This window comes from Rhinolophus sinicus, chromosome 17 (assembly GCF_057876585.1).
Source record: "Rhinolophus sinicus isolate RSI-liver-muscle chromosome 17, RSI-T2T, whole genome shotgun sequence".
NCBI lineage: Eukaryota > Metazoa > Chordata > Mammalia > Chiroptera > Rhinolophidae > Rhinolophus > Rhinolophus sinicus.
The window spans coordinates 28236976-28261231 of record NC_142517.1 but is presented as its reverse complement, the minus strand read 5'-3'; the positions used below and the strand labels follow the sequence as shown (position 1 = coordinate 28261231).

The 24256-nt window shown below is 35.0% G+C and overlaps 1 protein-coding gene across 1 annotated transcript in view; it reads right to left on the bottom strand.

The window, feature by feature from the left end:
• RSRC1 (arginine and serine rich coiled-coil 1) overlaps positions 1 to 24256 on the bottom strand; it is a 371133-nt gene that overhangs the window by 63559 nt on the left and 283318 nt on the right. The window contains exon 7 of the mRNA XM_088794615.1: positions 11925 to 11999. Coding sequence (XP_088650741.1) covers positions 11925 to 11999 — 75 coding nt within the window. The remainder of the gene's footprint in view (positions 1 to 11924; positions 12000 to 24256) is intronic.

The following is a 24256-nucleotide window of genomic DNA, read 5'->3' as shown; positions in this document are numbered from 1 at the left end:
AGGTCTGACTTCATTATGTATAACACATATTGATTAATCTGTAATCAATAATTTAATGTCCTTAAAATATTTATCTCTGAATATATTACAGCCACACATTTTATGGCCAAAGGCAGCTCAAGTATACTGTAGGAGATAAACATTTACACACTTTAATTGGATTTTGGGCATATTTCTTTTATTAGAGTTAATAATTTGTTATAGTGAGCCTATTCTGACATCATTAAAGTTAAAAGTAAGACTTGAGCCTTACTAATGTTAACAATTATGAATTGCAAAAATTATTTGAATTTTATCTGTTTTTCATTAACAGGTAATTACTATTTCCAGATATTGATACTATAATCAAGACAGAGTGCTCTTACTTAGGCTAATCCATAATCATTTTATATAAATAGAACCTGATTCGTACACTCGCTATAATAATTTTCTTCCTGATGTGAACACTGGCTCGTGTCTCGTCTTTAGCAAATAGATATATCTCCTATTTCTGCTAAAAATTAAATGTAAGATAACTTAACAGGTAGTAATGTTGCCAGCTTCTTCAACTTAATGTCAGTTTTCTCATCAATAACAAGTATACAGATGCTCCTCAACTTACAATGCGGTTATATCTTGATAAACCCATTGAAAGTTGAAAATATCGTAAGTTGAAAATGCATTTAATACACCTAACCTACCAAACATCACAGCTTAGCCTAGTCTACCTTAAACATGCTCACAACACAATATCTAAAAAATTCTGGAACACAGTACACTGTAGAGTATTGGTTGTTTACCCTTGTGATCACATAGCTAACTGGGAGCTGTGGCCCTCTGCCATTGCCCAGCATCACGAGAGAGTATCATACTGTACATCACTAGCCTGGGGAAAGATCAAAATTCTACGCATCTCTTTTGTACCATCATAAAGTCAAAAAATCGTTAAGTCAAACAACTGTGTTAGACCTTTAAAAAATAGTGTAAAAGCCGTCTTTAGCTAAAACCATTCTGTTGATCTTTGCCATACTGTTTCATTATCCTGAGAAGATAGTGACACGTAGTGTTAAGACTTTGCATGGGTGTTTTAAGTGATCCATCTTCAGCTTCTGATTTCATAGATAGAAATCATAGGTATTATAACTCACAGGAATCATTATTAAAGCATAGCTTCCGTTAAAGTCGCTCTTGTAGTGGTACTTCCAAAATTAGAAGATGAATTCTAAAGATTGTTAAATGTAAATATTGCAAAATTATAACTCTTGGCCTTCTTTTAAACGAATACCTACAAAATATGATATAGCTTTTAGATCAACTGGATGCAGGTCTTCCTGGTTTAGTAAAGAGACAAATATGTTCTTTCATGGAGAAGATATGTTACTATCAAGATCAAGAAATGGCCTTAAGAAGAAACTGAATCTGTTGGAAATTAACTGTCAGAATGAACAGGTGGACAAAATCATTTATTTTGGTGATATTATGCCCCTTAATATAATGAGATTGATACACAAAAAGTGATTTGCAGAAAGTTTTAAAATAAAAAAGAAAATTGTAATTTACCAAGTAATAATTGTGACCTACATACTTTTGGGTATTTTTTTTATTTTTTATTTTTTAGAGAAGAAACTTATCAAAATGACTTGTATTGAAAATGTTACCCACTGTTTAGCCTTGGGATTAAATTTTACTATTAGGTTGAGGAGTGATGTCGGTGGTGTAAGATGTCCCTCGTTTTGTCCCTCTTTTTAAACAACTAATTAGGCATCCATCCATGAATAAAAGCACCTTTATGGGGCTTGTAGGATCCAGCACCTTATGCCCAGAGGTCCAGAAGGAGTCTTGATCACCTGGGCATCCGGTAATAGGCACAAACCACAGAGTGGGCTGTGAAACCCACAGGAGTCAGGGAGCCTACCCCAACCTCTGTCGGCCACAGTGGGGGACAACCTGGAGAGGACTGACCTGAGCAGAAACCCATGGATAAGAGAGACTTTGAGAAGTCCAGCTTTCCCCCGGGGGATTCCAGCATGCTATTAGAGCAAACAACACCAACAAAATGATGCACTTGAGACAGAAAGAGGAACTTTGCTAGTGCTGTCCCTTCTCCAAGGCAAACTGCACAGGCTGAACCCACCAGTGTTAACCTCTGTCATAGGGGAAAGGGAGAGCAGTGAGCGAGTGCATGGCTTCCCCAGCTGTGGTGTACTTGGCTAGAGAAACCCATTTCTCTCCAGCAGCATCCAGAGTACTGAGGTGGGAATTCCATGACTGGGGGGAAAAGGAGATTGGGAAAGAGGCAGATAAGAACAACAGGGGGCATTAAAGGGATGCAGCTCTGGATGACTGCACTCAGGATCTTCTGTAGAAGTAAGCTGACGAGCCTCTGGGAGAACCTCAGTGGAGGATCCCCACACTGGGCCCATGGGCAACCCCAATGCTATGAGTGCTAAACGCACACCTCCCCACTCTGCAGCCAGCTTCCTGAGTCCTGAGTGCAGCAGTGAGAGCGAGCTCTGGGACAGGGAGTTCTCTCAGAAAAACAGACCAGGCTCTGTGGGCAAGGGAGAAACCACAAACATGATCGACAGTGCCACCTCCTGGAAAACAAGAGAAGTTTCCAACAGCCAGCGTGGTGAGCTATAAGAACGAGAAAAGACATAACGCTTAAGAATCTGCCACAAGAGGGAGCAGGAAGTGTGGAGCAGGTGTATCCATACAAGGTCAGCTATCACAGGAACAACAAAAAGTGTAAACCACATGAAGGCAACTAGGAAAGATCTGAGGAGGTATCTGCTACTTCTAATGTGAAGGCAGCAACACCAAACTATAAGGGACAAAATCAGGCAAACATGCCATCACCAAAGGGTCATAATCCTCCAAAAACTGAACTCAAAGGCATAGAATTTTGTGATGTAGCTGATAAAAAAAAAAAAATCAAAATAACTATTTTGATGCAGCTCAACAAGCTACAAGAAAACACAGACAGACAATTCAAAGAAATCATGACAGTAATACCTGAACAAAATGAGAAACTTAACAAAGAAACAAAAATCATAAAAAAGGAAACAAACAGAAATTCTGTTTGGCTGAAGAAGTCAATGAACAAAATGAAAAAAAGATGCAATAGAAAGCATCTATGTCAGAGTAGACTACTGGAAGACAGAGTAAGTGAGCCAGAGGTTAGGGATTCTGGAATAACTTAAACAGAAGAGAAGGAAAAAGGATGAAAAAGAGTGATGAAAGCCTGCACGATCTATTGGACTCCATCAAATATACAAATATTATAATACAGTAAGTCCTCACTTAACATCATCGATAGATTCTTGGAAACTGACTTTAACCACATATAACGAAACCAGTTTTATCATAGGCTAAGTGTTATCAACAAGATTTAAGTTTCCAGGGCATATTTCTGGTCACAAAAACATCACCAAACTTCTAAATAAAGACCCAAAACACTTCTAATATTAAACACTGAAATAAGTGTGAGCTATACAGATATTTAAGAAAGATTAATAAAAACAAGTCAGATTATTATTTTCCAATCTGCTTATTTCAGTTCAGGGTCACAGATGGCCAGAGCCTATCCCAGCAGCTCAGGGCGGAAAGCAGGAACTAACCCTGGACAGGATGCCATTCCATTGCAGGGTGCACTCACACACACCCACTTACTCATAGTGGGACAATTTAGATATGCCAATTACCCTAACATGCCCATCTTTGGAATGTGGGAGGAAACCAGAGTACCTGGAGAAAACCTATGCAGACATGGGGAGAATGTGCAAATTCCACAGAGATGGTGGTCTGGGCCATGAATTTTTTTCCCATCAATGTTATAACAAAATGACGTTGAATGAAACAACGTTATTCAAGGACCTGCAGTACTTGGGGTTCCAGAAGGAGAATAGAGGGAGAAGAGGACAAAAAGTTTTATTTAAAGGAATAATAGGGCGGCCAGTGGCTCAGTTGGTTAGAGCACAGTGCTCGTAACACCCAGGTCACCAGTTTGATTCCCACATGGGCCAGTGAGCTGCACCCTCCACAACTAGAGTGAAAACAATGGCTTGACTTGGAGCTGATGGGTCCTGGAAAAACACACTGTTCCCCAAAATTCCCCAATAAACATTTAAACAAAAAGAGACATAATATCTGAAAAATTCCCAAACTTTGGGAGAGACTTGGACATCCATGTTCATAAAGCTAATGGATCACCCTATTATCTCAATGCAAAAAGATATTCCTGAAGACACATTATAATTAAGATGTCAAAAATCAAAGACAGACAATCCCAAAAAGCAGCTAGAGAAAAAAAGATCGTAACCTACAAAGGAACCCTCATCAACCTGTCATTTAATTTCTCAGCAGATACCATACAGGCCAGAAAAGGGTGGGATGACATATTCAAAGTGTTGAAAGAAAAAAACTGCCAGGCAAGAATACTCTATACTACAAAGTTATCCTTCACATACAAAGGAGAAATAAAGACTTGCTCAGACAAACAAAAGCTGAGGGAGTTCCTCACCATTAGACCTGCCTTGCAAGAAATGCTGAAAGGAATACTTCGAGCTGATAAAAGATGTTAATTAGTGACATGAAAACATACAAAAGTATAAAACACACTGGTAGAGGTAAATATATTGTTAGATTTAGGAAACTCTAATTCTGTTATAGATGGTATGTTAGTAACTTAACTATAGTATAAAGGTTAAAGGAAAAGAGTACTAAAAATAACTATAGCTACTATAATTTGTTAACATATACACAATATAAAAAGAGGTAAATTGTGACATCAAAACTATAAAAGGGGGAGTAGAAGGGTGGAGCTCTTGTATGTGATCAAAGTTAAGTTACTACCAGCTTAAAATGTACTGTTTTATCTGTAAGATGTTTTGTGTGAGCCTCAATGGAACCACAAAGCTAAAACAGAGTAGATTCACAATAGAAAGGAGAAACAGGGCAAACCACTATGGAAAATCGCAAAGGGAGGAAGAAAAACAAACAAACAAACAGACAAAACAAAAAACAAACAGAACAACTATAAAAGAGCCAGAAAGCAACTAATAAGATGGCAACTAATAAGTGTATAGTTGTGATATAGCAAATTTGAAACTTTTTTACAGACTTTATAAAGTATTAGTTGTTGCTCCTTTATTATTAATTTCAAAAATATTTCAGCACTCCTCAGTGATTCATAGGTAAAAAAGGCAATCATGGTGGAAAATATAAAACCATATGTCAAAACTTATGGGAAGATACTGTGGTGGGTCTAGCTTATTTGAACTCTCCCTCTTTCTGAAGACAGATAGAAAAGCTGGCCAAAATATTAAAACATATGTTTGAAGGCATCAAAGAGTTACTAAGGAAGTGGAGAAGTATGGGCCCCAGTTCCAGGAAAGAAGGTGAGCTCAACATTTGGACCCAGTTACCCACTAGAGATGATTCCAGTAGTGGCATCTGTCTGTCAATTCTTGAAGAGGTCATTGAAAAGCTAAGGATCTGGGCAGAGCTTCTGAGAGACTTACGGAGCTCCGGGGACAAAATCTAGAATTCAAGGCCAGTCAAGGAAGGGAAGACTCTGATAAAACCACCAGGCTTTGGGTTGGACTCTTAACAGATTATTCCCTAAAAGTAAGGATAAACCAGAAATAGGCCCCCATAGGGACTGAAGCCCAGCTTTGAATCATCTCAATTCCTGACTGAATTAAAATGATTCAAGATTGCTATACCGTCCACCAGAGCAAATATAAATTCTTTCTGGAAGAAGGTAGCACTATCTTAAGCCTCAAGTTATGTTTACGATTGTTGCTATTTTACATCCATTAAAAATAATCAGGTATATGAGAAAACAAGACAAGATGAAAAATCATGAGACACAAGAGGACAAGAGAAACAACAGTCAGTAGGAGCAGATACACAGAGGATCAAAATAGTGGAATTATTAGATGCAGATTTTAACATTACTCCGCTTAATTTGTTCATGAAAATAAAAGACAATTTCAGGTGAGAACTGGAAACTATTAAAAATGTAAAAAGAAAGAATTGAAAACACTGAAGAATACATTAACTGAAATCAAGAACTTAATGACGGCTTAAGTTAGACAGAACAGAAAAAAGAATGAGTACTGGAAGACAGATTAGAACAAAACATCTTGAATGAATCATTGAAAAATAACAGAAGGAAAATACAGGTAGGAGCTTAAAAGACATAAGGTATATGATGAAAAGATTTACAATGAATATTAATTGCAGCCCTAGAAAAAGAGAGAGATTTAGGAAAAGCAATATTTGACAGAAAATAGTGGAGAATTTTCCAAAACAATCAAAGGATATCAAGTTACAAACTAATGATGCATTACAAACTCCTGTCCAGATACATACAAAGAAAACTGCACGTAAGCAATTTGCAATAAAAATTATATAAACCAAACACAAAGAGAAAAAGTCTTTCAAACAGCAGAAAACATAGATTAAATGCAAAGGAGCAAATATAAGACTAGAAGCTGATTTCTCAACAGAAACATTTTAGGAAGACTTAAGTACTCCAATACGGGGTACCATGATACCTTTAAAATTCTTGAAAGAAAATAAATGCAAACTTAAAATTCTAAGCCCAGCAAAAAATATCCTTCAAGAATGAAGGAGACATAGACTAGGAATCAAGGGGACTACAGAGGCCAAATCACTGCTGAGGGAAATAAGACAGATGGCGAGGCTAAAATAACAGAGCACTTGTTCTTGAGTGCTTTTTGACTAAATAAGAACTGCATTAGGGAAAGTATGGACTATAGACTAAGCAGATTAATTTACTTACAGAAAACAGATCTCCAACATTAGAGCTAATGTGTTAAAACAATATACAGATATTATTTAAAAATACTATATTATGAAAGAAGCAGAACTATTAAATCCAATAGATGGAACACAAATTTCCTAAAAGGGTATTTTAAATCTATGAATGGAACTAGCTAATAAGGTAAGACAATGAAAAGAGGGGGGTAAATTTTCAAATATTTAAACCTAACAAGGAAATAACATTATAATGGGTAGCAAATTCAGGACAAGACAAAAAGGACAATCCTTATTTCTATCTGACCTACTTATATCAACATGCCAACTGAATAAACAGTGATTCCTAAATGATAACCTGGCACCCGCTAACTTTACCCTTCCAACTTCACTCCATCCTTCTTATAAAGGGTCTCCAGAAGAAATAAAGGATACTTCAGAACCCCAAACATGCATCATCTTCTCTGGTCTTAGGTAAGAAACCACAGTGGAGGGAAAAAAGGGATCGTAACAGTTCTCTCCCAAGTATGGTAAGACTGGGTACTAAGTGTGCTTTATGCTAGGGACCTGGAAGCACTGGAGAGCTGGCACCTCTGAAAAGGGGACCTGAGAAACTAGATGCTGAAGTCTGGCTCGCAAGGCTGGTATAGATTTGAAAAGTGAGTGTCTTACAGAGACCAGAGGTCACTAGGGAGAAAAGCAGATAGAGATGATAAAAAAAGGACATGGACACGTTGACAAAATGTGGCTCCAACTGGAGTATCCCATCTATTGGGTGTCCCAGAAACCCAAGTCAGGCAACCTAATATGGGTACAGATCTGAGGACATGAAAAATACAGCAAATAAATGCTTAAGAGCTAGAGGGTGAGATCCAGAGAGCAAGGCAAAGGACAGAAGAAGAGTGAATTAAATCATTTATTTGAACATTAATTATAAGGGTTGTGATTTATGTAGGCTGTTTAAAGTGCGGGAATGTGTATTGGTGTCCTACGGCCTGGGTTTGTGTCCTGGCTTCACCACACACCAGCTATAGAGAAATATTAAGCGCTCTGTGCCTTAGTTTCCTATCCTCCCTATTGGACGAGGTAATAACAGCATAAACCTCAGAGAGTTCATAAGGATTAAGAGAATCAAAATATGCAAAGTACTTAGAACATTGCCTGGCACCTGTTTTTCCTTTCAGTGACTAGTACTTTTACCCTCACCTTCGCCAAAAGATTCACAACAAAAGAATGAAATTAGGGCTAATCTATTTTACCCCTTGTCAATCAGATGTAACAAAAGGTTTGATGCATTTCAACTTAAACAAATGAGACTTGAACTACCTCATATTATGTTCATTTTATCACTGTCCGCCATTTCATGAATAATTTAGAATGGGTTGCCTAACACTTTTGGAAACAAAAATATTTGAAGTAGAGAACTAACAGATGGGTAGAGCTATTTTGAATAAACACAAGGGGAAAAAGAATTCAAAAGCTACTATACTTATGCCACAAATAGGAAATTCATATTAGAGAAAAGTCAAAATGCAAAGGAAGACTATTATGCTTACAATTGGATTTAAAAATAATTAGAATCCGTACATGCATGCTCTATTAAATACAAAAATAAAATACCGAAAACCTAAGCAGTTATGCTAAAGTATTCAATAATACAAAAAAATCAAAAGGATAAAAGTTGAAATTATTATTAATTATATAGAGCCTGAACATTTTCAAACACATACGGAGAAAAAGCAAAAGTCGAAGTCAAGCATTTGTTAGGTTAAAGAATAAGAAAGAAAACAGATTGAAAGATTTCATACGATTCATTTTTCCTAAAATATAATCTAGAACAAAAAGATTTCTTATTTTTAGAGAAGGAAACTACAAACCTAAACCTTAAATGTTCAGTTGACTTTTACTACTAAATAATGTAACCTTTACATAATTCAACTAAAATCAAAAGAGTTAAGAGAGTAAATGGTTCAAGAGAGAGGGTCCATACTAATGTACTAGTGATACTCAGTAAGTGGAAAATCTATAAGGACCACAAAGAGCACTCTAAATGGGGTCCTACTGTTTAAAAGGTGGAAGGCAAAGCAGTTACTCTGGACAAGTTTTGGTGAGTAGCTTGACTTCTATCTCAGATAAAATACCTGCAAATATAATTATGATATTGATTTAAGAACACTCAAAGGAAAGGATTGCATAATAGTCAGAACTATTTGCAAGGCACAGATCTTGCTATGCTAATACAATAGCTTTTTTTTTTTTTTTTTTGAGATAACAGACAGTAGATAAAGGGAGCTGGGTATATAACATCTATCTACATTTTAACAATGCTTTCAACCCTCTGCTGCATATCAGCATGCTGAGAAATTAAGAGATGAACTGTATAAATGATGTGATAGAGTGAATTACCAGTGGCTTATAGATTGGAAATAAAAGATTATTATTCTTTCAGATGCAGCAATACATACACATACACATACAGATGTATCTCAGGTTTCAATTTGCAGCTAGATTAATTACCTGAAGTAAAATAAATGTAGCTTTATACATTAATCATTTTCAGAAAGGTTAATTTGATAGCATTCATGTCTCTAGACAATCCATAAGAAAACAATTTTGGAAGAAACAACAACATATCTAGCTAGTGATTTACTTTTACCTGCAAAGTATAAGCAAAGGAAACCTACTAAATAAAACACGTTTTATCTTTTAAAATTTGTGTCATTAGATTATTTTACCAGTAAAATTTCCCTTCAACACTTGTGGTTATAATTTTCTTATGTTTTTTTGGATGAAAAGAAAATTTAGTGAGCTCAGGTAAACAGTTGATAGATAAATCCATACTAGCAAATATTAGTAGCATTTTGAAATTCCTTGGTTTCTATTCAAATGGCTGTAATTCTTTTGAGAAATAGACTAATGGGTGAGGTCCTGTCTTAGAAAGGGGACATAACAGAGTTGGGTTACACTTTCAATTAGGTTATTTGGAATCAACTGCAAGCTCAAGATAAGTCACTTAAGCATGGATTTGAAAGAATGTAGGGTAAACTGGTCATTCATTCATTCAAAAAATAAGAAACAGTACTATGTACTATGTGCTAGGCATTGTTGATACTAAATCCTGTAGAATCCCAGAATCTATGTTCTAGTTAGGATGACGGAGTTATAAAGATGCTAACTAAAACAGCTATGATTACAGGGATGTGCTTTGCCAACAACTTTCAGGTACTGAAATGGAAAAAGGTTATTGTGCATCACAGATTAAGTACAAGGTCAGTATGACTTAGTAAAAATCTAAACGAAGAATACTTTCAAAAGAATTACAGTATAACATTCAAGTATCTATAGTTCCTTAAGAAACTGTTTACAAAATATCCTTTTAAAGATGTTTAGAACTAATTCAATGAAAAACAAGAGATTATTAGACATATCAACTGTCACTATGTAAATGTAGCATTCTGAAGTACTTTAAAAGTTTCTTTCACTAGAATAAGCATTCATACTATATATTTTTTGAAATAATAAATCATCTACAAATTTCAACATCTGTAGTTATCATATATATTTTTCAACAGATTATAACTCCAGTTTAAGACATGAATTAATGGGATCAGACTAATATCTACTGCAAGATATATTCACTATGTTGGTTGCTAATAAGTACCATACTTGTAATTTACAGTACCACAGTGTTTCCTAAGGGCCATTATGTTATTAATTAGTTATATTGATCAGAATACCACATAAGAGCACTCAAATACTATAACTTGCTTAGACTATTTTGCATCTAGTAGTATATCTACTTTTACTCCGGGTAACCATAAGCATAACTGAAATCAGACAGATTGCTTCCACTAACAATGCCAAAATGTGAACTGCAGAAAGCCAAAAGAAGAGATTTCTACTGCGTATTCTTGCCATTGGAATTCACTTGTTTTCTAAATTTACCATAAAATTAGTTGATCTAAGACAAAGACATAAAGTCAGCACTTGTGAGGGTCAAAAAGGTAAGAACACTATACATTTATATCCATAAATTAGTCCACATATAGTTTGAATCTACTTATTTTGCAGCGTTTTGTCACCTAAATCTACAGGTGTTTTTTTTTTCTTTTTCTTTTTTGATTTACTTTGGGAAAATGACTGATGGAATTCTGCTTTTAAACATTCTAAACCATCATACTCAAGCATTTTAAGTCCTACTGGGTTTCAGCTCACAATTGGAAGTTGAGAATGAAAAATTTTTTCTGGTTGTTATAGTAAAAGATATGTGCAATGGCAAAAATTTCAATTTTCAAGTTTAGACAATAGCAATCAAAGCCAATATTTTTGCACACATTATCAGGCTTCAACCTCCTGAAAGAGGAAATAGTTCATAGAGGAAATAGTTATTCTGCTAATCAGCCAGTAAAGAGACATGACTGCCAGCCCAACTGGGTCATCAGTTTAACTCACTGAGAAAGATTTGCTTGGCTCTTGCTTTAAGCGCTGTAATTTACAACAGTATATATAAAGCTTCTGTGAAAGAAAACCACAACATTTTACTCACATAAATCATAGCAAACTACAAGGGAAATGAAAATTTGTTAGAGGAGATAAAAATGTGTCAGATTTCTTTGCATCATATTTTTGGGTGGTGGTTTCAATATTATTAAAAAAATATTTAATCTAAAACACCATGACGTGAATTTCTTAATTTGAATTATGACTATTTCTGACATTTCATATTTTATTGTTCCAAGAGCTTTTTTATTTAAAGTTTTTTATGGCAAGCGGACTTTTCTTCTTCACGGCTAAAACATTTCAAAATGTACAGATAAGTTCAATTCATTTCTATGACTGAATTTGAAAAATTTTAAACTACAGAGATAAAAGTCAGAAGGAAACAAACCAACAACAGCTCTAATTTATAATTTGATATCTTCCTAGTTTCCCCAGAATATATACTAGGATGCTTATAAACTAATGGTATGCTAGTAGACATTAATTACTGCCCCAAACACTAAATACAGTGTGGTATTGTGTCATAGTTTAGGTTCATGAAATAGCATGAGGTGCCCCCTGTATGATTACATTCTATGGTTTATCCAGAGAATGAAGAGAATCAGCCAAATAGTGACTCTTCACTATGATGACTGCTTTGAAATAAAAGGAACACATGCCTTTACCTTCCTCCTTTCTTCTCTTTGCTTCTTCTTCATTTCTTTCTTTGGCTTTCAATGCTTCATCAGCTTTTGCTGAAACGAAAACAATGAAATGTCTGCATTTACTTTATGTCTATATGATAAGCGGAAATATTGGGGAAAGGGAAAAGAAATTCCTTATGTGTTTTTTGTGAAGTCGACAGAAGAAAAAAAAAAAAAGAAAATGGCTGAAAATCTGAACTCCATCTTTTATAATCCTTATTCGATATATTTAGAATATTTATTTAGAATCTTTGAAGCTTAGTTTAAGCTAATCTCTGTACATAAAGGAGAATGAATGTAAGCAACATAAGTTTAAACAATGGCATTGGAACTGGGAAAAGCTGTTGGTCATCTGATTTGTCAGTGCAATGCATCTGTTCTAAACTTCAGAGAAAAGTTCTAAGCCACAATTCACATTTTAAGTATAAGAAGGTTACAATAGCTTTAGAACAGCATCAAATTAGGTAGCATATTATTTTTTTTTCACTGCATATCATAGCAGCCGTTCTTTATTCATGTTATGACAGCATTTGGTAAAAAGAATCTTTTTCCCTCTAGAATCCTCTTCCCTTATTACTTAATTATCTACTAGTTGCTCAACTGCAGGGGTTTTCAAACACTTTACTACAGATGTTAAAGAAGATTAAAAATATACAGCACGGTAACAAGGGACTATCAATATACTCTGTAAATTAATTAAATTTCTGTTCTAGCACATCATTTATTCCAAAGTGTTAACGTCTCAAAGGGGCGATTCTCCTTTATTGCCGTCTCTCTGCCTGATGAGTGAACTAAGTGAAAATAAGTCTCTAATAGCATTATAGTTGATGAAATATTAAGTTTAAAAAGTATTGCCTTGTCAAAAGAAAAAGAATCCAACTGTGCCAGCATTAAACTTTGGATGAGCTTTTATCATAATGATAACAACAATGCAAACTACGAGTTAAAAAATAAACATGCCTTACTCTTCAGTTTTTGCTGCACATATTTTTCTTATGCAAAATCAGCATACCCTTTAGAAGTACAAAACCTGGCTTAAAAGAGGAATTGAAAGAAAATACATACCACATACATGACTATTTTTCTTCAAAGTTTGATTTTTCTTCACCATTAATATCGACACTTTCTTAAAATATAAAACTCATATAATGGTGTTGCGAAGTGCGATATCCAATTACACAGACATCTGTTTCCATTTACAAGCTTTAATACATACTTAGACTGCATTTAAAGTCATGAAATATTAAAACTTTTACGCCACTCTGTATCACTGCAAGAATCTATTAAATTAGATAATAAAAACAAACCACCAGTAACTCTAAAGACTTTTACTTCATTTACACTTTATTCTCCCTGGTAGAAGGACAAGGATAATAGAAATTCCATTTAAATTCAATTTTGGTTATATGTGTAATTGTAGATATACCCCTTGAGTCATGTAAAATGCTCAGCTTATGTTTCTTTCAAATTATCCCGCTCAGATTCACATTCTGCTCCTTACAACCATCTTCAATATGTATTAGCAGTGCTCATTAGACTGAAATTTAATAATGCAAACATCAGGTGGATTTCAAGAACCCCCATTAACAACGTAAGATGGATTGCTTATATATAGCTCTTGGGCCAACTGGGCACAATTTAAATTCAATAAACTAGCCTGCCTAAATCTGATTTATCTATTTCACTATGCTGGTTTGTCCTTTCTTACTGATTTGTTGTTATACATGGACAATTCATTGGAATATTGTTTTATATGTTCTTTTAAAACTGCAAATGGCTCTCGTGCTGTGGTTAAATATTTTATGTAATTGAACTCCATGCTGTCAATTAAGATGCTCAAGTATGTGTATATGTGGATGGATATATAAATTAAAAAAACAACTTTGAATTATATCAAAATAGCATATATAATAATTAATTTACAAAGCACAGATTGGGAAATTTTATTAATAATCAGTGTGTTCTCTACAAAGAATCTAAATGAATTCACTTGAAGAAAATTCATTTATTCAAATGGATAAACACATTAGGATAAACTCCTCATTGATTATTAAGGGATTTGAAAGGAACTTTCTTTTTTTCTTTGTCTGCTTTATATTATTTAAATATGAATAGGAAAGAACGTATAGTTATTAATACATGATTTAGTTTATCATAATTTAAAAAAATATTCTCTAAAAGGTGACAATCCCATTTTACAGATGGTGATACTGAATCTCATTAGATGAACCACAGATTACGATACCGAAAACAAAAATGGTAGGTGGTGAAGACCTATTCTTAGAATTCATGATCATTCCCTTTGGATTACAGCAGCATCTACCGTAAAGCACATCATTTACCAAAGGTACTTATATCACTAACCTTGTTCACAACTTCTAACTCTTTGACTCGTCCACACTCCCCCAGGCTAACAGCACCCTCCAGGATTGGCTTCCTTCCTTACCCCAAGACAACCATTTCAATTCCACACTCATAAAACCCCCATTTTCCTGATTCCTTTGTTGTTTTGCCAAGTTGTTATCTGACCACTTTTCCTATTTTTGCTGCAGAGTCTCCTTACAAAATGGCATACAAATGTTATTGGCTCTACTAAAAGCCAATGATTTCGAAATTGACATGGATCTTTCCATGTTGTTCCTCTTTACTCAGCATCCATAGTTGGTTTCCATTCTCATTTCCTACAACTTACTATGCTTTCTTCACTATTAAGTGCCAATAACCTCACACCAGCTCCCCTAACTCCTTTATATTTTCTCAGCCTCACTCCCATTCATCTCCAAATGTTTAAGTTCATCAATCTTTACTTCTTTTTTGCCTTGTTTCAGAAAGTAAATCCATCCTCCTGTACTTTAGAATCCATTCCTTTTATATCCATTAGGTTCTTTCTGCTTCTTAAGGTTCAAACTCATTCTTCTCTATCCTGAGACTATAAATACATTCAAGTGTCACAAATCCTGTGCAATATTAGCTCTTCTTTCAACCAAGTTACTGCCTTTTCTCATTCCCAATAGATTTTTGCCCTCACGGCTTTAGAAATGGTCCCTAAAAATTCTGTAATAGCCAAATGTAATGGTTATCTCAGTGTTATTCTGTTATACTCACTCCTTTTTTAGAGAAACAGCTAATTAACCATATCTTTACCAAAATGCTCTCTTAATTCTAACAATTCTTTGTCAACTTCTTTTGGCTGCTGTCTCTTTTACCCACCGTTTACTTCCTGGAATTCTCTTCTTACGCAGTGTACAGAAATCTAAAATGGAACCCAAATGTCTACCATAACTCCAGCTCTGGCCCCTCTCCCAATCATCAGAACTCTTTTCCAATCACTTCCTGATACCTCCATATAGATATCTCAGAACCATATCCATGATTGAACCCATAATCTTTCCATCAGACTTGATCCTCTTCCCTTGGTATTTCCCATTTTCACTCAGGTTGGGAACCTTTGTGATTCTTTCCTCCAAATCGTATCCTCATGTAGGACATTTGGTTGCCTAGCAGTTTCATCACATTCTACTCCACAGATTATCTCTAGAACCCATCCAGTCCTTTCCATTTTTCATTGCCAATATCACGTTCAGGGCCTCATCTCTCTTCACTGTGAATAAGAAGCTCCTATTTGATCTCTGTACTTTTAATCCTATTCCCTCCAATGAACCCAATAAATTACGACCAGTGCAAGGAAAGTGTTCCTTATTTTGTATCCCCAGCCGCAAGCACAGCATCCAGAAAACAGAGATGATCAATAATTGTTAAACGAATGACTATACCATTCTGAAACAGAAATATGATCATGTCACTCCCTGCTCTAACTACATCTGAAGGTGCCCGGTTACATATGTAGGCAAACCTAATCTCCTCTGATGCCACGTAAAGCCCCTCACAGTCTGATCTCAACGCAGCTTTCCAGCTTCATCATTCACCACTCCTCCTCCATCGCTGCAAGGATTCGTGGCCTTACTGACTGAGCCAAACTGCCTTTTGTTTGTACTGTCAGGCCTTTGTCCTTGCTGGGGTGCCAAGCTCACTTACGGAGAAAATTTTACCAGAAAGTTTTGGTTCAAATGTCACCCTCTTCTGTGATACCTTCCCTGATCAACACCTCTCATCCTCAAGTGGATTTGACTGCTCCTTCCTGTCTTCTTAGACATTTTAATATCTTCCTTATGGAATCTGCAATACTGTATTCTTTCATTAAAGGAAATATCCATCTCCTTGAGAGCAGAGCACATAGTAGGTCTGACAGGAATTGTTAGCATGCTCTTCTTCATGAGTGTTTAGCCAGACTACATTTTCGAGTCCACTCGAAACTAAGTGTGGCCATTTACTGGAGTTCAAGCCAATAAAATGTGACCATAAGTGACGTGTATCATGTTTCCATACCTGGCCTGTACAAGACTTGCCATGTAATCCTCATTCTCTTTTCCCACCCATTGGCTGAACAGAGGACCCATGGAGGGCAAACCACAAGATAAAAGAAATCTGGGAGCTGAATTTCTGCAAGGAGCCAAAATGCTTTCCTGATGGCTTGTATTACACTGTGATAATGAGCACAAAACATACGTATACTGTCTGAAGGTGCTGAAATTTGGGGACTAACAGTGAGTGTTCAACAAATATTTCCTAAATAAATGAATAGGAAGGATTTTTAAAGTTAAGGCAAATATTACACTGTTCCTTCTCAAGTGAAGTCTCCTTTCAAGGAAAGAAGCCCTCGATGGCTGTTTCACGTGATGAAGCTCAGAAGAGCGCTGCAGAGGCGACGCGGGGCTGAGCAGTGGAGCACTCAGTATGTGTGGTCAGAGGCGTGTTACCGGAATTTATTCTCATCTTTACTGATTTCATCTAAAAAAATTTTCAGATCATTGCAGCTGTTTGCTTATGTTGGATTTTTGATTATTTAGGGAAGTACTTTATATACCCTATAAGAAAAAAACATCAATTGAATCAAGACTTGAAAAAGATTGACAGGGTATCCAATTCATTCCCTACTTTCAGAAAGGACTACATTAATATTTCCAGAGAAAATCTTTTTATGAGGGTTTAACAGCCTTCATCTGGAAGTTCTTTTCTATATGTATCCCAGTCTCTGACATTGCATTACCATGAATAGACCAGAAATGTTAAGGAATTCTTAAAAAACAGAAAGCGGATGGGATCAGATCTATGGGGAAATGATTAGAGGAAATCACAGCCCAATCATATTCAGAAGACTATACAGGTACAGGAGAAGTTCCAGGGGTGCTTTAATTTTAGAGTCAGTGGAAACCCAGCAAAGGAGGTAGGCCTGCCTGGGGCAGGTGGGGAACTACGATTGGGGCAGCTGAACAATGGCATGTTGCTTGCATGGGGTAAGTAGGAGTGTCGGCAGTGAGTGTAGGAGGCACTATGCCCAGTGAGGCAGGACTGGAAACTACTAATGCTTAAAAGGGATGACAAGCTACTAATGTGTCTTTCCTCGCAACACACGTTGTTCCCTGACACAATCAGTGGAGACTATGCATAATGAGCTGACATCGCAAGATTACAGGGACTGTCAGATATAAAGACGAACAGCCAACCTAGACATTCAAGGAAAACCACTACCAAGAGAGACAAAACAACAAAAACACCACAAACAATAACACTCTAGAAAAACAAAGCAGACAATGAGAGTTAATAAGGCAAACAGACTCTTTTAGAATCAGTATAAATAATATCTTTAAAGTGATTTGACCAGATATTCATTGCATATTGGAAATTATATTTTGATTATCAAAATAGAATTCCACACATGAAGAGCAGGAGGAAGATAGCTGAAGACTAAATTAGTGCATTAGAATATCTTGCCAAGGTATTTTCCCTGAACACTGTGAAAAAGAACAGAGATTTACACATAGGAGAAAAGTTAAGAGAAACATCATCATTACCAAAGTTAACATTTATCGAAGCCTTACTTTGTGCCTTTGTGTTTGTAAACGTGTAAGTATTTCACTACATTCTCAAGTTGGCTCTTCCCACATTATATAGATGAAGAAACTGAAGCACAGAGATGTAAAATAACTTCTTCAAGGTCAGAGATTTAGAAGCACAGAAGAAAGATCCATATATTCCGATATCTACCTAAGAAGATGTAGTGAAACACTATAAAGTCATTAAAAGAATAAGATAGACTTGTATGTACTGACAATATGGAAAGATCTTCAAGACAAACAGTAAGTAAAAAAGGCAGGTTGAATAACAATATATAGCACGATTGCATTTATGAAACAAAACAAAACAAAGTACAAGAGACTATATGTAAATGCGTAGAAAGAGAACAGGAACAGGAAGTCTCCACGGAAAACTCCTAATTTATTTTCCTAAACTCAAGTGGCAGAGTACGGTTTCTATCCAAATCCAACAGGTGTGCTAGTTACTCTGCCACCTTCATCTAAAACTACGTATGCATTCTAATATTCAATATAAAAAGTTAAGAAAATTATTCTCTCAAGATACTGAAGTTTTATAATGCTGTAATATAAATTTTGGAGCCTAGAGAGAAATGTTCTCATGAACTGTAAAATAAAGACATCTAGCAAAAATGTATATTTCTCCTTATTTCAGTTTATTATAATAAGAGTGCTTTTCACACTAAGAAAAATGATCAAGACAGAGACATTTCACAGGCATTGCTGGGTCAAAATATTTAAGCAATGACTGTAAAACAGGATGATTTGTAATCAGAACACTAGTATTATATCCAGCACTGCCATCCCACACTCCATATGTGGGACTTCATTAGATTAGTCATCAAACATTTGAGAAAATTTTCTGGTATTTTATTCTTTCTTACTACATTTACAATGAGTGTCACATGTTTATTCAGTTTAAATGTTTTCATGTGCTTTAAAAAAACCAGTGTGAGTAAAAGTGATACAATATAAAGTGCCATTTCCCAAAGAATTCTAAGTATGGGTATTTTATCTAGATAAGTTATTACCATTCATATTTTATTGATGAAGAAATAAAGGGCCCAAGTACCTTACATGATTAGTCAAAGGTCAGAAAGGCAAAGATATAGAGCCTGTGTATTCCAGTTTAATACTTTTTTTTCAGCCTATTTCTTACCTACTCCGTCACTTGGAAACTAACAGTAACCAAAATTAGAGAATAACGATCTGCTTCCATGCACAATCTACTGTTTATGGAGAAACTTTTATCTAAATATACTTTATTCAATCACATGGAAAATCGGAAGAGGCCTCTTGCTTTGTAACAACCCATTAAGATTTGCTTACTTGTTTCATATATTTAAAGTATCAGGAGAAAAATGTATCTAGAGAGTTTCTCTTCATTGTACTATGTTAAATTCCATAAGCATTTGAATGTGAAGAAAATTTCAGTGATTCTGAGATTTCCATCCCACCTTTTTACAAAATGCTTAAGAGTGGTACAGTGATCAGCAGTTCTATTCAGCGTAATTCTGATTCCAAAGTGTTGTAATACAGTTCTTCAATAATTCTGTGTCTCTAAAAAGTACAATGCAGTAACCATGGCCATAAGTAAGAAAGTGCCCAAATAAAGGCATTACCAATTTGTATGCTATGTGTTTGTCAGAGAGGCAATTAAAAAAAAAGTGAGAAGAAGTATTTACATTTAGAATTTAATTTCCTTTGAATTTTTATGTTGAGGGTTAATGTAGTTTTCATTTTAAACGAGAGAAGAAAAACCAGGTGATACTTTTAATGCCTCAGTAGGAAAAAAAAGTGTCTTTGTTAGTAGGGAGAAAACAACTTCTAGTTATTAGCTTCTAAAAAAAAAAAAAAAAAGGTGGCGGTCTGTGTTATATGGGGAGAAATTTATAAAGAAATGTGACACATGATATAATTTTAAATCAAGGTGTGGCAACCATGTCTCGAAGTAAACAACTGTAGCTTTAACAACTTGGTTGATAAATCATGAAATTTTGAATTCAAGGAAATGAAATTACCAGGAATATCAGAAATGCAAAAGCCTGATTTTTCTTTATTTATCTAAAAACAGCAAACCCCAGAGACTCCTAAAGGTCTAGATGTGAACTTAAAAATAATAACAACAGAAAAACAAACACGTATACAACACTAAACTTGTATTAGATTAGGAATAGTTAAGAATGTCTCTCAAGAGAAAAAAATTATAATATAAAAAAATGTTAAAAAAAAGAATCCTAATTGGCTGTAATCTGTAAGGCTTTCTCAGATAGTTTTGCTGAGTTTACCTAAAGTTTTTGCACTTATCTAGACCTCAGCACAGTAGATAATCCAAAAACTCACTTGTTAGCACTACCAAATTCAATTATAAATTTACATACGAACATAGCTGCTCCTTCTGCATAGTCAAAGACTATATAACTATGGTCATAATATTAGCTCCCACCATTTGCCTCTGCCTCTTTCTGTACACACAGCATAGAAGTGAGATCCATTAATTGTAAGTTTTTATTCCTTGCCAACTTGTATCATTAATAAATAGTAGCAATGCAAGTGTACACATAAAAACATTTAGTCATGTCCAATACTTGAAATGATTATTCTGAATCTGCCTCAAACACGACAAGGGTCAACAGTAACTACAACTGAAAAAACTATTTACAAAAATGAAATTGCAATTACCGCACAGCCACTGGGGAAAAAAGAAAGCCATTGTTCATTATCAATAAATGTTCTAAAAATATTAATTCTTCCTAGATCACTGTACAAACAGGCTCTTTTTCATTAGCTCCTTTATCTGTCCATTCAAATCAGATTTATAAAACAGATAAAACAGATGACAGAAAATTCTCCATCAGAATACTATACCCAATCACTGAGCTAAGTGCTGAGGATTGAGAGATAAATAAGTTCACAGAATAGAAGGGGAAATATAAAAACAAACAAGCACATATACTGCATACAGGCACTGTGGAAGTAATGAAGGAAGAGGATGCAGTCAGGGAAGACTTCTAGGAGGAGGTGATACATGAGCTACCACTTGTAGGATGACTGTTAGCCAGGAGGGCAGGCCAATGGTTTGGTTCATTAAATCTCAATGAATCAGCACTATTATATTTTATGTTTTATTTTATGGTTACAATCTAGTCCATGTGGGCTTGGAATATACAGTAGTGGAAAGCCAGGAGGTATACTGTCATAGAATCCAAGGGACATTTGACCAGGAACAGTTCTATGCCCCCAAAGGGTTCTGTGTACTGCCAGGGACATCTATCGATTCAAAATGACCACAAGTCAAGAATGAAGTTGCAGCACAAACCATAAACAGTGCAGTCAAATTCTCAGAAAACCATACATACCTGGAGCTAGAATGAACCTTAGAGATTCTCTGGCCCACTATTAGACACAGCATGTTCCACGGAATATTAATTCCTCATGATTCTCCAGTTAAATAATGTAACACAATGGAATAAGAATGGGCAACATGACACGGAATTCTCCCTCATGGAACACTACAACACTCATCAACAAATGCAAAGCTCTCAGATATTGTGCGGTTAAAAAAATAACCTGTTTAACTTAGTTTTGCCTGTGGTGCCCAATTTTATTTTATTAAAGAACCACTCTTTTCCTGTAATATAAACAAAGAATACACTTTGAGAAATGTTAATCTAGTGTAATGCTTTCAGCTTATTTTAATATTTCCCCTAACTCAGATTCTAAAAGGTATAAACGTATTTCATCATTTAAATTTTTTTTTCTTTAAAAAGAAACACTCCCATTTGGATAGTTGGAGATAGGAACTATTACTTCCAAAGCATAAATATTCGGACATCTAGAAATGATTTGTAGCATCTCATGCTTTAAGTTATACATAACTCATAAGATCATTTACTTTTATTTCTGCAAATTATTAAAATAGTTAACGGTAATAAATGGTAGACATGTTGAAAATTGTGGATTCAGTAAGAATGACAAATGGAAAACCACAAAATGAAATGGTATCGTTTAATTATTTCCTACCTTTTTAGCACCAGTATGACAGTATAAATATTTGGAACATATTAAATGATTTGGGTTTATTTGCTTTTATATAAAATCCCCTTTTATATACTTTGTAATAGTTCCCAAAGTAAAAGCTTTTTCTTTCACTATATCCTATGTCATGTCTTCTGGATTTTCTCTTAATTCTTATACCCCCCAAGGAGGTTTAAAGATTACCCAAACTTGTAAGGGTTTACTTTATGCACCCTTTCTTTTTATCCTGTTGGAGAATTTTCTACGTCATTTTAGAAAAGCTTTGATGATCAATTTCACTGCTGAGTGACACACTAAGTATGTCCAACAGATGTGCTGGTCTAATGCAGCTGTACATAGAATATCCTAATGGTCTTCACTTGAATAGGCATTTTTATTCCCAATGCTCCTGATGGAATCCATGAGCATTCCAATAGCAAGGAAGAAATCAAATTGATGTATTTATAATTTAAGATGAAAAAGTGGAGAACTAATAGTTTTTTAGAATGTACAAAGTCCTGTAGCCTTTTGACCATGTTTATATTTCTCTCCTCCATTTGTGTTGATACCTGATGCTCATCCAACTTCCCATTCTGTAACCGGAATAAACTGCTTAGCCCCAGTAATTAGGACATCATTTACTAAAATCTAAGAGTGAAAGTTTAAAAACATTGAAAACAATCCAATAACAATATGGGGATACAGAATTGCTGTGATGTCTAGTCTCTCAAAGAAAAGCAGTACTAAATTTTTTTTTCTTTTTTACAGAATGCTGATATGGAAAATAAAAATAACTTCATCATTCTGTGTTCCTTTGACTTATTGCACATCCATCAACTGGATGTCAGTTTGAAGTCAGTTGGCCACCATTATAACCCCCATTCCAAGAAAGATGTTTCAGCATTTCAGAAAAACTCTGGGGTTTGGAGTGACAGAATTACACCCTTTGAAAGGAATCATATCCTAGACTCCACTAAGTGATTTGCAATGCTTATTCTTTTCAGTAACTGCAAACATCCTCTCAATACATATTTTTAAAGAGTAACTCAAGGTAAGCAATACTTTTAAAAATAAGAAACAAAGTCCAGAAATTGCAATGTTTAATTATATATGTCAGAAATAAAGATGATGCAATAGTTCTCCACAGTAACAAAATTATGCCATATTTTTCCTAATTTTTACTATTTTCTTATGCTATAAAGGGTGTTTCTTTTTTTAAAAAAAATAGAATTACTTATTTTTATTTATATCATTTGTCTTCACGGCTTCAGTTCCTGAAGGGAAACAAGAACATGCAGGCCTACTATGTGTCAGTCACTGTGGTATTTTAAAGTACAGTTATTTCATATGATCCTCAAAAAGTTTTAGAGAGGCTCAATAATTTGCTGCATGTTACATATCTAATAAATGGGTGAGTCGAGAATTATAACAGGTCTGGTACGCTCTTTTCATTACATCGTAACTTTAAAAACTGTGAAAATAACTTGTATAAATCCAACCTCATTCTACTAGTGCTTCTAAATGAAAGATAGTTAATTTATTTTCTTTTTTAGTTATAGTTTAATTATTAAATCAGAAAGGTCATAAATGAAATGTCATTGTAAAATAAGTATGAAAGCAAATAATTTGGGGTGAAATTGCCATGCTATTAATAAATACTTTGAGATTGACTGTTTTCTTTCAGGAATATGAAATGCTCCGTATTTAAGTACATGCCATGATTTTGGTTGCCTCTACTTGAGAGACTCATCATTTAAGTCTGAGGCCAATAGCTGGATTTCAGTGCTTTAATACATACATCTCAATACTAAAAACGCTAACACCTCTGATAAAATGCAGAATTCCACTGCTGAGTCCACAAATTCTCCCCAAAGGAGCTTTATGCCATGTCCTGATTTAATCCTGTTAAAAGTGTATTTTAATCACACGTTTTATATACCACATTCTGATAGAGGGAGTTGTATCACTGCCCTACTAATTGGAACGCGCCTACTATGCTGAAGAATACTGCAAATACAATTGAAAATTAATAATGCAGGCTTTGTTAGATGACAAACTGAAGTATCCTGGAGGTGTGACCTGGTTTTGGAACGATCTCTGAGATTTCTACTCCCCCAGTTCTGTGACAATTAGGCACATAATAAAACTTGCATTTATTCTCCAGGGTGAACTGTAAACTGGACAAATGCATGACCTTTTACCAGCCTATTAATGAAGAGGCATGTTCTTTCTCTCATACGGTAGGTGAATTAAACAATAGCAGTGGCAGCTTAGGGTAGAAGAGATAAGGAGAGAAAATTGGTGTCCCTTAAAAATCAGTCATTAATTGAAAAAAAAAATCATAGTCATGATCTACAC